At 38.0% G+C, this 13,314-nt stretch overlaps 1 protein-coding gene across 1 annotated transcript; it reads right to left on the minus strand.

Annotated features, from left to right (window-relative positions):
- Positions 1-274: 274 nt before the first annotated feature.
- On the minus strand, positions 275-12,579 carry LOC122064111 (plastidal glycolate/glycerate translocator 1, chloroplastic-like). The gene is made up of 8 exons (XM_042627827.1): positions 12,240-12,579; positions 11,829-12,144; positions 10,049-10,310; positions 9,830-9,945; positions 8,806-8,915; positions 8,088-8,265; positions 7,640-7,769; positions 275-610 (listed from the first exon to the last, which is right to left on the minus strand). The coding sequence occupies exons 1-8, from the start codon at positions 12,537-12,539 to the stop codon at positions 460-462; spliced, it is 1,563 nt and encodes a 520-aa protein (XP_042483761.1). The 5' UTR covers positions 12,540-12,579; the 3' UTR covers positions 275-459.
- Between the last annotated feature and the right edge of the window lie 735 nt (positions 12,580-13,314).

The following is a 13,314-nucleotide window of genomic DNA, read 5'->3' on the forward strand; positions in this document are numbered from 1 at the left end:
AAAAAGATTCAGCAGTAGACTCATCAACCTACTCCGCCACAAAAGAAGGCAAAACAACCTGTGCAACTATATCAGAGTCTCCTGCTCTATAGAATTAAATAGCACCATCCTCCCCTATATCAGAGTTGATGCAAATTTATTTGGTGAAATTAATCAAGTTCAAGTACTTATTGTTAAGAAGTTTGGTTACATATTTGGTACTTACAGACATTGAAGTAGACATATTGTCACCTTATTTTTAATATTTCCATATTATTTTATTGAAAGCTCCAAATAAAAAGGAAAATGGATTTGCAAGTTTCTGAATAAAGATTCTCCCTTTACAATATACTGTACAGTAAGCTAGTAGTGGGCTGTATAATAGAAAAATAGAAACCTTTCTCAAAAATCTATTTCAGGGGAAGGCTACTCATACTAAAGCCCCATAAATAATTACTTGTGTGTAACTAGCAAATAATTTTATCCGACTATCAGAAGCAGGCTCTGTCTGACTGCTGGAACTGAACAAATTAATGAGCCAAAGATTCCAGTTAGAGCATAAGCAATTGCACAGAAAGGGAGGGCTTCAGGCTCCTTTGCTGATAAAGCTGCCGTCCCTAATCCATGAGCACTGAAACAACCATTGAAAAGAGAAATTTGAGCATCACATCAAAACCATGGCACAAGGATACTTAATGAATATTTAGTTCAAACAATGAAAGATGAGGAAAATTTTATGGTTAAGCAAATACAGTAGCTCATTCTATGGCTAATTTTGGGTTAAAAACCATTGTTGATTCATGTTTTTTTTCATGCCCAAATTGGCTTGTTAATAGTGTATATTCTGATCTCCTTTAGCCTTTTAATGCAATCACCTTACCAAAGAAAGATGAGGAAATTTTTTTCTACATTTTGAATTAATTATTCCAAAGAAAGATGCAGTCTGTATCACATATCTGAATTTTTTAAGAATTGAATCTCGATTTTGGATAAATGGTATAGTTACAATTAACAGGAAAACAGAGACTGGGTTGGAGATGGTAAGAGAGACAATTATAGCTTCTTGTTATATATGAAGAGAAGTAAATGGATACTTTTGCGAGATAATCAAACCTCCCAAGATTTCAGCGAGATCTAAGAAATTTCTCAGTTTCGACAGTGACCGAAGCCATGCCTGAAATCGAGACCTTGAACATTGATGTCAGTATGTAATAAATATATGCAGCTTCATAAGGTGTCATCTTCATTAATCACTTCTCTTTCGTTAAATCCATTACTAGTGACTCTTTTACAAAAAATTTCTGGTAACAATTCTATTAGAATGGGGGAAGAAAAGGGGAAAAAGACAGTGTATGTGACCTTAACGTCTACAGGCAATAAGATTTACCAGTTGTGTTACCTCCTTAATGCTCACTTTTTTCCCCTATTAATTCAAATTCCATCCTCTTCCCAATGGAAACAGGAGTCTGCAGCAACAAATTGAAGATTTTGTTTACTAGAGTAGGTGCGAGGAACAAACTTGTCAAGCGCAAGGGGATAGTCGAGTTGGCAAGGGACCTTCGCCTGAGGAAGCGTGTGGTTCTAATTTCGACTCCTCTTACCTCCTTTGGGCCACTCACACAGGGTGTTTAGTGTTTTTTACTGATTTCAGTGTAAGTTGAATGGTTCTCACTCAACCTCGGTATGACCCGGTCCATGAGGTTTTGAGATCAGTATGGGTCTGTGGGACTAGTTAGGCCGAAGGCTCAAATACCTGTCATTAGAAAAAATAAAAAAGGATCACACTTGTCCAATGATCTCAATTTTCAGCAACTTTTTCTGACTATTTGTGTTGACCAGATGGGGGGGGGGGACGTAGAATCCTTTGCAGCTATATCGTTCTATCCTCACCGATTGGACAGCCAAGCCTTAGAAAATTTAAACATTACCGGCCATTTTGGTAGATTTTATAGGTAGATGATTCAGTTTTCTGTTCATTGCTGACAATCAATCATTCTAAATTGATGCTCTTGTTGCATGATCCTCTTCTGCTCTTCCTTCTTAAACAATTGTTACAATTTCTTATCCTAAAAGCTCGAGATGTTAAGGGTCAGAAGAATGTATATCATCATACATTAACACCCACCTGGATGTGAAGGCCCACACACAGGGCTCTACGCGTGGCACCATCACGTGACACCAAGGGGGGCACAACACATAACACAACTCCTCACACATATTAGGGATCAAACACCAGACCTCCTAGCTCTGCTACCATGTTACAACAGTTCATCCCGTATGTTAAGTAATGGAAACGATAGAGATTAGGGTTATCTCAATGACGCTTCACTTGTAGTAGAATGGATCTGGTTGTCATTGTATCTACACAAACTGTGACGATTGATGTTTTATAGCAATCTCTCTAGGTAAAGTTCCACCCTCCAAATCCAAAGATAGCAATGGAGATTCTTATCCTTAGAGACACACACTCTCAATTGTGAGAGATTGAAGAGAATAAGAGAGAGAGAGAGAGAGAGAGAGAGATAAATTTCTTAAGATTAGGTAAAAAACCTTGCTTTGTTGTGGCCAAACCTCTTATTTATAGAAATTTGGCCAGCTAGGGTTCCTAATCCTAGTGGGTTTACACTTACCCCACGTGGGTGACCCACAAATGAACCGAGTCAAGACCTAGTTCGATTAACATCCCCCACTAGTCCATACAGGGTGGACATACTCAATTGTCCATTCTAAAAGTCTACAATAGGTGCCTTAGTGTACAGGAAATAGAGTATGCGACCTAACGAGATAATATGTAAGGAGGAAACTATATCAAGCTTCCATCAAGCCAATATAGCACATCACTCACAAACAATCTAGAATACCCTAAACAATCCAACTACACCAAATCTACTACTCTCAATCCTTTATAATGAGCAGCACTGGCCTCAAACATGCAATGTGCTCATGACTACGTCAAAACACAAATACCACAAGTCACCCAAGCAATGAGCCACAAAACAAAGGTGTAATTCTAAATAGTTTTCCCTAAGCTTATATACCAAGCCAACTATTACCAACCACTTATCCAATTGTGTCCCGCTAGACTACATCATCCATGATACTAAGGAGCATATTAATGTAGCGTTATTGGGCATCCTCTTCATGACATGGTCTCAGGTAGAGGACATCCGTAGGATCACCTCAGTTTGATCTAAGTGGCTTACACAGTGGCAAAGAAGTGATCCATTCAGTCACTCTCACAAACAATCGTAACAAAGCACATATAGTATGAAATGTATGCTATAGTGCTTCTCCCACTAAGGTGGGCATGTCACTTATAAGATAAAAAGAAACACCATACGAGTCTAGGTTAAGTCGCACTGTCTAGCGCCTAACTTGAGTCATTCAGCTCGATTTCCCATACAACATCGCCTTACACTCCGCTATAAGCAGGCCACACCGAGATGTGGGACCTCTGTGTTTGACCATAGATTGGTCTCATCTTAGCTTTGACTAAGGCGCCAGTTAGATTGAAAGCTATCTGTTCATTTTGCTCGCTATCTTTAAGCGTCAAGGTGAATTTGGCTCATCTTGCTCACTGTTTCCAAGCGCCAAGGTGAATCACCCATATGCGTGGGTCGATTCAAGTCTAGTGACATATTTACAAAAATAAAATGTGTGCACATGCAAATCACTCAAAAGAAGTATATGTCTCATATATAAATCAATGAGTGATAACAATAATGTTTAAAAAAATATATAAACTCAAAATTCAAATCATCTACGTCGAAGTCACAGAATCCTAACATGAGTAAGGAAAATGTTCCGAACAATGGGCTTAGTCAATGGATCAACCATGCTACTCGTGGAGATATGCTTCAAGACAACTTCTCCTCATGCAACTATGTCTCGAATGTAATGATATCTGATGTTTATGTGATTGGCCCTTAGTGAATGTTAAGGCTGTCATACTATCACAGTGTACTAGCACTGCATCTCCTGAATGAGTAGTAACGCCAAGGCACTGTATGAACCTCCTCATTCAAATGGCCTCCTGAACTACCGCCGAGCACTCGATGTACTCAGACTCCATCGTGGATAGGGTGATGTAAGTTTACTTCTTACTGCTCCAAGATACAACCCCACCTCTTAGGTCAAATGCATATCCCAAAGTAGATCTACGCTCTTCTCTATCACTAACCCAATCAACATTATTGTAGCCTCTCAATCTCAAATCTGAACCTCTGTAGACGAGGATGAGATCAGTGGTTCCATGAAGGTATCGAAAGATTCTTTTCACTGCCTTTCAATGACCTGGTCTTGGATTACTTTGGTAACGATTAACCATGCCAACTGTGAAGCATATATCTAGACATGTGCATATCATCGCATAAATCATGCTGCTTATCATTGATGCATAGGGTACTTTAGACATTTGATTTTTCTCCTCATCAGTCACTGGGCACTGGTTAAGGTTCAAAGCACATGCTTTTTCTTTGGGATTGTTAATGGATTTAGATTTGTCCATGTGGAATCGTTCAAGGATCTTTTTTATGAAAGTCTCTTGAAACAAACTAAGAAAATTCCTGAAGCGATTCCTCATGATCTTAATGCCTAATACAAAGTTGGTCTCACCCATTCCTTCATCTAAAAGATAGAAGACAACCATTCTTTAGTGGCGACAATCATCTTCGTGTCATTCCCAGCTAATAGAAAGTCATCAACATATAAGGATAGAATAAGAAATTTCCCTTGGACCGTTTCACATATACATAATGGTCCTCTTCAATCATTTCAAAACTAATAGATGTAATGGTATGATGAAATCTAATGTACCAATGCCTAGATGATTGTTTAAGGCCATATATATAGTGTTTGAGACGTCAGAATTTATGCTCTTGTCCTTTGACCTCAAAATCCACTGATTAATCATAAGGATCTTCTTGTCTAGTTCTCCATTGAGAAATGCAGTTTTAACATCCATCTAAAAGAGTACTAAATTCAGTTTTGCGATAATGGCTAGAATGAGACGAATTGAAGCAATGATCACCACAGGGGAGAAAGTCTCATCGTAGTCCACACCCTCTGCCATGAAGCGTTTGAAACAATCTAATGCCACATAGAGGTGAGCAATTAGATACACAAAACCGTATTGCGAATAATCATCAATAAATGTGAAATAAGAGGCGCCATGGTGTGCCTTTACACTCATAGGTCCGTAAATGTTTAAGTGGACAAGCTCTAGAGGCTGGGTAGCTCGGATTGCCTTTCCAAAAGTCTTCTAATGAGCCTTACTAGCTAGACAGGGCTCGTAAATAGGGAGGTCGACTTTGGCGAGTGAGCCTAAAAGGCCTTCTCTAGCTAACCTAGCCATCTTGTTTCGCCCTATGTGTCCTAGTCTACCATGCCATGTAATATTTTTAATATTTTTAGAATTATCACATCTATTAACTATATAAGAAACAGATGAAAAAAGAATATAATTTACAGAATCCATCAATTAAGGATCCACGTCCAACTATAATACCACTCAAATAAAATCCTAAAGTGCCGCCATCAATATGGAAAGAATATCCTAAAGGTAATAATGCAAAAATTGACAGTAGTGCATAAAGTATGTCGTGAAGAAGTAAGGTGTGCCCAATACGCATCTTGAGCTGATAAGTACCAACTCCTCGAACCACCTCACTAGTACCGTTTCTCATGAACACATCTTGGGATCCAGCTAGAATTCTGTGCTAATCTACAAAACCTCCTTGATCTCGTGCTGTATGTTTTGTTGTTTTTGTGTCCACAATCCAATTAGACTTTGCATGAGCAACCAAAACATGGATACAAAAAAATGTACAGAAAGTGGGATAGAAACAGCACCTTCTTCGACTCAGTACAATCACGAGCGAAGTGCCCCATCTTCTGGCATTTATAGCATTTCACCTTGGATAAATTCTTCTTTTTGCCACATTTGCCTTTTTTGCGCTTAGCGGGCTTGCCCTCTTTCGGCGTCTGGTTCTAAGCCCTATCCTAATTTCTTGTATTACCCTGTCTTTTGCTCTTAAACTTGTGCTTGCCTCCTTGGCCAACTAGGGCAATGACATGGTTCACCTCTTAGCGCTCAACCTCAAGTTAAACATGTGTAATTTCAGAAAAAAATTTAATGTCATAATTGTGAGTGAGAACAAGCTTTATTAGGCTCTAAGAATCGGGTAGTGTCCTGATGACAGCTTAAACCTGTTGCTCGTCAATGAGGGTAGTCCTAGCATCATTCAGCTTCCAAATTATGTTCTTGATCACCCTAAGGTGTTCAGACATAGGGTGCTTAGGATCCATATAAGGTGATCAAGGACATAGTGTGCCTAGGGTCCATCCTACACATCTCAAACTTCAAGGTCATGCCCCTTAACCTTATAGTAGATGTACCTCCAAAGCTAATTTTCATCTGGGCCCACATAAACTTAGCCATGGTGCATTTCTCATAATCATTAATCAGATCATCGTGAAAAGCACTTAATATAATAAAGCATGCACTACAATCCTTTTCACCCACTGATTGTAGGCTTCCATATCACGATGGTGTTGAGTGGTAGAACCCTCCGCAGGGTTGTCCATACCAGTGGTCAAATATTTAAGATAATCTTGCTCATTGAGCAGATATGCATTTTTCGATGCCACATGTCATAGTTGGGTCCAGTCCATTTGTCACCTTTAGTGAGATCCGCAACAACATGATTAGTGGCCATATTACTACACGAAACAATTTGCAAGATAAACATTAGGTACACATCAAGAATTTGTTCTAGAAACCCTGATTAAAATTAATGATTCTTTACTACAAACGGTGAGACAAAATTTCGCTTTGTTGTGGCCAAACCTCTTATTTATAGAGATTTAGCCAACTAAGGTTCCTATACTTGCCCCACGTGGGCGACCCACGAACGAACCAGGTCAAGATCAAGTTCGATTAACACTGTACAATAATACATATCAACATACACTAACAACTATCACCAATCATTTTGTTTATAGCTGCTTTAACCATTTACTCTAGGTGTCCAAGGATTGAGCGTGGGACCAGAACCGGCATGCTATGATACCGGATGTTACAGCCAGAAATCTTGAGTAAAGATGGGAAGGGTTGAGTGGACCTACCATTCCTAAGACTTGGTTGAAGTTTTTCAACTTCATTGGTGAATGGTCAGATCTGTATTGTGTTCTAAGATGTTAGTCAGTGGATAACTGGAGACACCTAGGTACTAATAATTCCATGACAGAAAGACCTACGCTTGACAAGATCTATTTAAATGAGAGTCCTCTTCCAGTTTAGATTTCATCATACAGAAAAATAACTCCTAATAAAATCACCCAAAAAACCCCCTATAAAATAGGAATTCTTACTATCCACCCTCTTACTTCTATTCTTGTTTCCCTGTTAGTCAGCTTCACACCTCACAGTTTTGTAGTTCTCTCTCTTCCTACTTGCAACCACTTTTTTGTTAGGGATATGCTCACACTCCTAATTTGGTTGATGATAACAAACAAATGAAGGTATTTGACAAATTATTTTTAAGGAATGTGTGTTATAGCAACAACAATCATAGAGCCAAAGTGATGCAATTAACACCTCTTGAAGTCTATAAGTATTAATAGATATGAATTTATAATCTATGAAGATAATTGTGCATACCTAGATGCCGTTGCTATTCCTCGAGCTATAGGATCATTCAAACGAAGTTTGTCAAGCACCGTTTGTACAAAATTTGCACCGACAAGACCAGTTAGTACAACAACAGCAGCTGTGAGAGATGCATTAGCACCTGCAATTAACAAGATAACCTCATTAATCAAAGATAAGATTGAAGTTTAGAAAAGAGAAACATGCAATTCACACTTTGTCTGTGTTTGTGGTGGCTTGCCGCACTTCCATACATTTAATGCATGTTTGGACCCGAGGGGGCTGGATTAGGGGGGGATCTTACAACTTGCTAGACTGACGTGGTAGGGGGACTCGAACAATAGACCAGCCTAAGACCCTGCTACTACAAGCATGGGTACACACCACCAGAGCAAGCTGGTTTCCCCTCAGGAAATAAGACTAACTACTTAAAATGTAGAATATCCAGAAGTTAATGTACCTTCAAAAAAGGAGACAATGCTGAGGGCTAATGCAACTGTTATACATCTTGGCAAAATCGATATAGTCAAAGCAGGTTCTAGGCCAACAAGACGCCCTATGAGTGCAGTTGAATACAATGAGAATAATGCGGAGATGATCACAGTTGAGAAAATCTCTGTTGCATGCCTCTTGACAAGCTGAAATTTGTGCAGTAAAAATAATATCATTTTCAACAGCCACTAAGAAAAAGAAGTGGAAAAAGCATGGTGTGCATTAAGTAGATATCATAAGCTATTTGTCTACCAACCGAGTGCAGGTCCATAAAATCCAATACTGGAGATTCTTTGACAATTAAATGATTTCTACATGCTTTTAACCTCATTCAAAATTTGTTGTCATTCATTGTGCATTTCTACTTCCTAGCCTGTTGCCCATATTACCCTTCCCTTTGATAAGAATGCGGTGAGTGAAAATTAACAATCTTGTAGCTGGAACTATTTTCGAGAAGGGTATCTCCTATATGATACTATAAAATGGTGGTTTTCCCATTTTAACATATGCCACATAAGAACATTCTGTCTGCATAAGGTCTTTTGCCAAATAGAACACAACTCAAATGTGCCGAGTGTAACAGTGACGATAACTACAACACCTATAAGATGAAGCATATTTTTTCATGGAAAGATTCAAATTTTTTTTTTTAAAACTTCATTTTGTTAAAAAGGTTGGTTGGTTACCTTTCTCTGTTTGAACATTGAAAAGGCAAAAGAAATAATAACAGATCCCAAAAATCCCATCAGAATGTCACCAGCTCCAGGATTAGATGAAACTTTCGTGAGATAATATCCTGCACAGAAGAACTATGCATGATTTCATGTGTGAGTTCGAAAAACAAACTTGAAAAGTTCTGTAATAATATTTCTGAGCAGTATATAACGAGATATATAGTGAATACATGAATTTTTTCAATGAACTAGAATGCGCTTTGCTCACAGTAAATGACTGCATCTTGATTTCTCAAGTGAATAATCAATAGTCATGGTTTAATTTTACAAATGAAATTCTAAATTATAGTGTTTGACTTCTACATTTCAATGACGAATAGTAAATTTCTTAATTTTTACCAGAACTCATAGACTAACAAGAGGATGTTCTGTCCTTCAATGCACTAGAGTTGTGAAACAAAGATAGGTGGACATGTTCTTGAACTTCAATGTCTTTAACAGGATATATGTCAATATGTCACAGAAAATACCAGTTTTATATAGGTAGGAGTTGGAGGGAAGACACGTACACCAAGAGAGAAGTTATTTTCTGTGATGTGTTACACAGTCAACACAATGAACGTAGGCCTAAATGACTTTTATCATTCAAAAAGTTAAAGCAAATAGTGTCCATTCACTATACAATGCAGGAAAGAAGCCCACATACACCTAAGGTGGAGGTAATGTAAGGATAGTTTCTGTCTCAAAAGCATGTTTTGATAGTTCATTGTGGCAATAAAGTAGGCTGCATATGGAGTGATTTTTCTGCTCCAGATACTTGAACCTTTGACAGATTCTCACTCAAATATTGAAAATCATTGGTCCTGTTCTCCAACCAGGTGGCTGTCAAACAGAAGAGAACAGAATCAAGAAGTGAAAAAAAAAAAATTGTAACTTTTTTGCATCTCTTGGTCTGTAATCAAAGAAACAGATATGATGCCAAATGTGCATTTAATGATGGATGGTAAAACACAAGCACTTTGAGGAGGCTGTAAACCTAGAACAGCATCCAATCCAGACTTTGATAAATACCCAAAAGCTAACGCCGCCAAATCTGCTGATAGCCCACAACAAATAATTGGGTGGAACACCTTCTTGATATCAGAAGGCAACCTGTAGATCAGAACCCATAAAAATAATGAGTCATTTCTTAAAAAACATAAAGCTTAGAATATGTTCTGCTTCAGTCGAGTAAATAGGGAAAGAAGCACTTTACCCAGAACCAACCATGTAACCTAACACGGTAGCTGCAAGTAGGAAAGGCAGGCATGTTCTTGCATTTGTCCCAAGTACTGTTGGATATAGCAATGCAGAAATAAATGACGCAAGGAAAATTCCAGTCCAAGTCCACACTTCAAACGTTGAAAATGGGGAAGGTTTTGACATGGGTTCAGCAGCTATCATTTGTGTCTTCACAATCTTTCTTACAGCTATTGCTGTGTAACCAGCAACAGAAAGTGAAGCCAGCCAACCCACAACTGCAGGAAAGAAAGGGAAAGCAAAGGCTGCTATTTCATATATGAGTTGAAAACCAAAAGGATGGTGAAAGAAATTTATCTTTTTGGTTCATAGGACAGCATATTCAGAAATTTGAAAGTTAAGCTCAATCAAATCCTTATTTCATTAAACTCATCAAGATTAACCCCTCTAATTAGATTTCGCAGAAAATAAAGAAGCAAGTATAGTAATTATAATATTTAGAAATAAAGATTACATGGCTACAATTATATTTCAGACACAAATATACAGATCAAAACAGCAAGGGAGGTAGTCATAAATCTCCAAAAACATGCAATGTGAACAGACAACTGGAAGCAAGGAAAAGCTTGTAGGCCACTTAAAGTAGCCCCATCATGACATCTAAAGTAGAAACTCAAAATTAGTTAGGCTTGAGAGTTGGAATAGATTCTAAGTCTTGTAGGATGCTACTCGGGAGCTGGGACTAGTGAACACAAGATGATTTCATGGCATAAATACACTCACAAAGTAAACAAGAGTGATGCAACTATCAGGAAGATTTAAATCAGGATATGTTCAAACATAGAACCAGGAGCTAATAACCATGAGGAATTTTCCATGGTATGTCACAGTTTGATTCTCCACAACCTTAAATGCAAATAATGATTTTCTTTATCCTAAAACAAAGCTTAAATTTACACTGCAGCTATCACAGAAGCACAGGCCGCTTCTATATGCAACTCAATATAATACTGGTTCATGTAAAAAAAAAAAAGAGTACTTTTTCAAAACGACAGGGACTTGAAATAGAAAGGAGGAAAAAATCCTGACTCAAAAGATAAATATTTCCAGTGAAATGAATCACACTATGTGGTTATCTTAGTGACCTCTGTATAAGTAAATAAATCAAGATTTCTATGATCAGCCCTACTTTCTTTTTCTATTTTCTTGCTCTTATTTTCTTGTAATACAGGTTGGGCTGGATCTAGGAAAGGCCTAAGCTTGGCTCAAAAACTCAGCTCAGAATTCTTCATCCTCTACCCATCCCCTTAACATATAAGAGAGGATATGATGGGAACTTGAAAATGAGCTTCCATTCAACTTTAGATTATTCTGGGACCATCTCCTACAAGAAAGGGCCCAAGAGGTTGGAGTGCGAGGTTGAAGCACTCCATGGTTGCACCCCTGTAACTGCTATCTCCCAGGTATAAAATGATATCAAACCATTAATAGTTATAGTGTCAGATGTATAAGAGTCTCTTTGACTTAAAAGTTACATGAAATTCAATAATAATACATCGTTTAACAGTTCCTGTGGTTTACATTCCCTTCCTATGAAAGACTACAGAAATACTAACCTTTTTAATTAGAAATAATCAAAATTGGTAGCATGGAAAATTTTTCATACAAACCTTAGCCAACTCCAAGATATAGCAGCCATACTGAAACTGGGTTTGCAAGATTATGTTCATTTTTCATTTCAGCAGAATCACATAAGCTCGATTAACTCAAAATGCAAGAAAGAAGCACTCATATACCTATGATCAAACAGATCTTGACCCCTGAAGCCGCAGGAATATCCTTCACAGCCAGAGGCAAAACCACCAAAGAAGGAACATAAAACAATGGAAGCCACCTCTGAATAAACAAATTTGCTGGCTCGAAAAAGTTCATCAAACTTGTTGCAGCTGAAGGGACTACCGAATCAAGAATCATCAGAGCGGAAAACACACAGAACATCCCGAAAAGGGCACTTGGAAACTTGATAGCCGCGGCTACAAAAGCCTGTTTCAAAAATTTATCCATTGCCAGAATGATTCCGAGCGAAACTAACAGATGCAAAATACCGACTACCTGGTAGACAATTTCCCAGTTAAGAATAACCCTTGCAAACAACACAATAAAGCACCGATTCAACATTCCAGAAGGAGAATAAAACCATTACTCACACTCTGAAACCCAACAGAGACACTCCCACCTCCCTTGCTCATAGATTTCACCATAATTTGCCGGCAAGAGTGACTACTGTCTGGAGCAACAGGGACCGACCATGATTTGGGCCCAATAGCTCTAATTGGCCGTGAAATTCGTTGGTCATTGAGGCTTTTATGTAAGATCTGAATGCCATTGAAAGCTAATGATGACTGTAAATGGGTCTTCACAAATGGAGTCACTGGTTTTTGAAGAATTCCCGTGGAGTGGGTGGGAGAAGAACGCAAAAATCTGGGGGTGGCTGAAGCAAAAGCCATGGAAAGCAAAGGAAGGCCTGATCCTGTGCTCTAGGAGAGAAACCCATTTCATGTATAAAGATTGGATTATGGACACAGAAAAGGCCATTTGAATCATGAGGTCAGCTCTCTTTCAGCCATCATTGTCAACGGAATTTTATATTTCCCGGGAATTTCAAAAGCTTATCTGTTTTTTTCTTTCGGAGGACATACAGTTAGTGAACGTATAAAACTAACATCTAACAGTAATATCCGGAAATGTATTTTTATGACCAAAATACCCTCAAAATTATGGCGCCAAGTATTTTTTGAAAAGCCACAATTTGACTGGTCTGATCCACTGGTAGCAAAAAGGCATTTCTGTTTTTTACCGTTTAAAACACATTTTACAGTATGTTTCCCAAATATATTTGAAAAAAATAGCAAACTTCAAGTATTCCTGTTCTAAACACGTTTAAAACACGTTTTCGTTTTTATGGCTTTTTTTGAGACTTAATTTTTGAACATAATGTCTACTTAATTGATCATATATCTTTCTCCTAACCTCTGATTGATCTGATTCTTTCACCAACTTGAAGTCAACGCAATGGACTATATTTCTCATGGTATTACCTTCAACTCAAATTCAATTCATGGACCCCGAAATTGAGCTATAAACTAACGTATTTACTGAAAAATATTTCTAAAGTGACGACTCCTAACTCGAACTGAACAAATATCACTTCAAGAGTGTGTTGACTATGTTGACAACAATGAACAATACTATAACCTAGTCACATTGCTCAATAAGACTTTG

This window comes from Macadamia integrifolia, unplaced genomic scaffold, assembly GCF_013358625.1.
Source record: "Macadamia integrifolia cultivar HAES 741 unplaced genomic scaffold, SCU_Mint_v3 scaffold1527, whole genome shotgun sequence".
Lineage (NCBI taxonomy): Eukaryota > Viridiplantae > Streptophyta > Magnoliopsida > Proteales > Proteaceae > Macadamia > Macadamia integrifolia.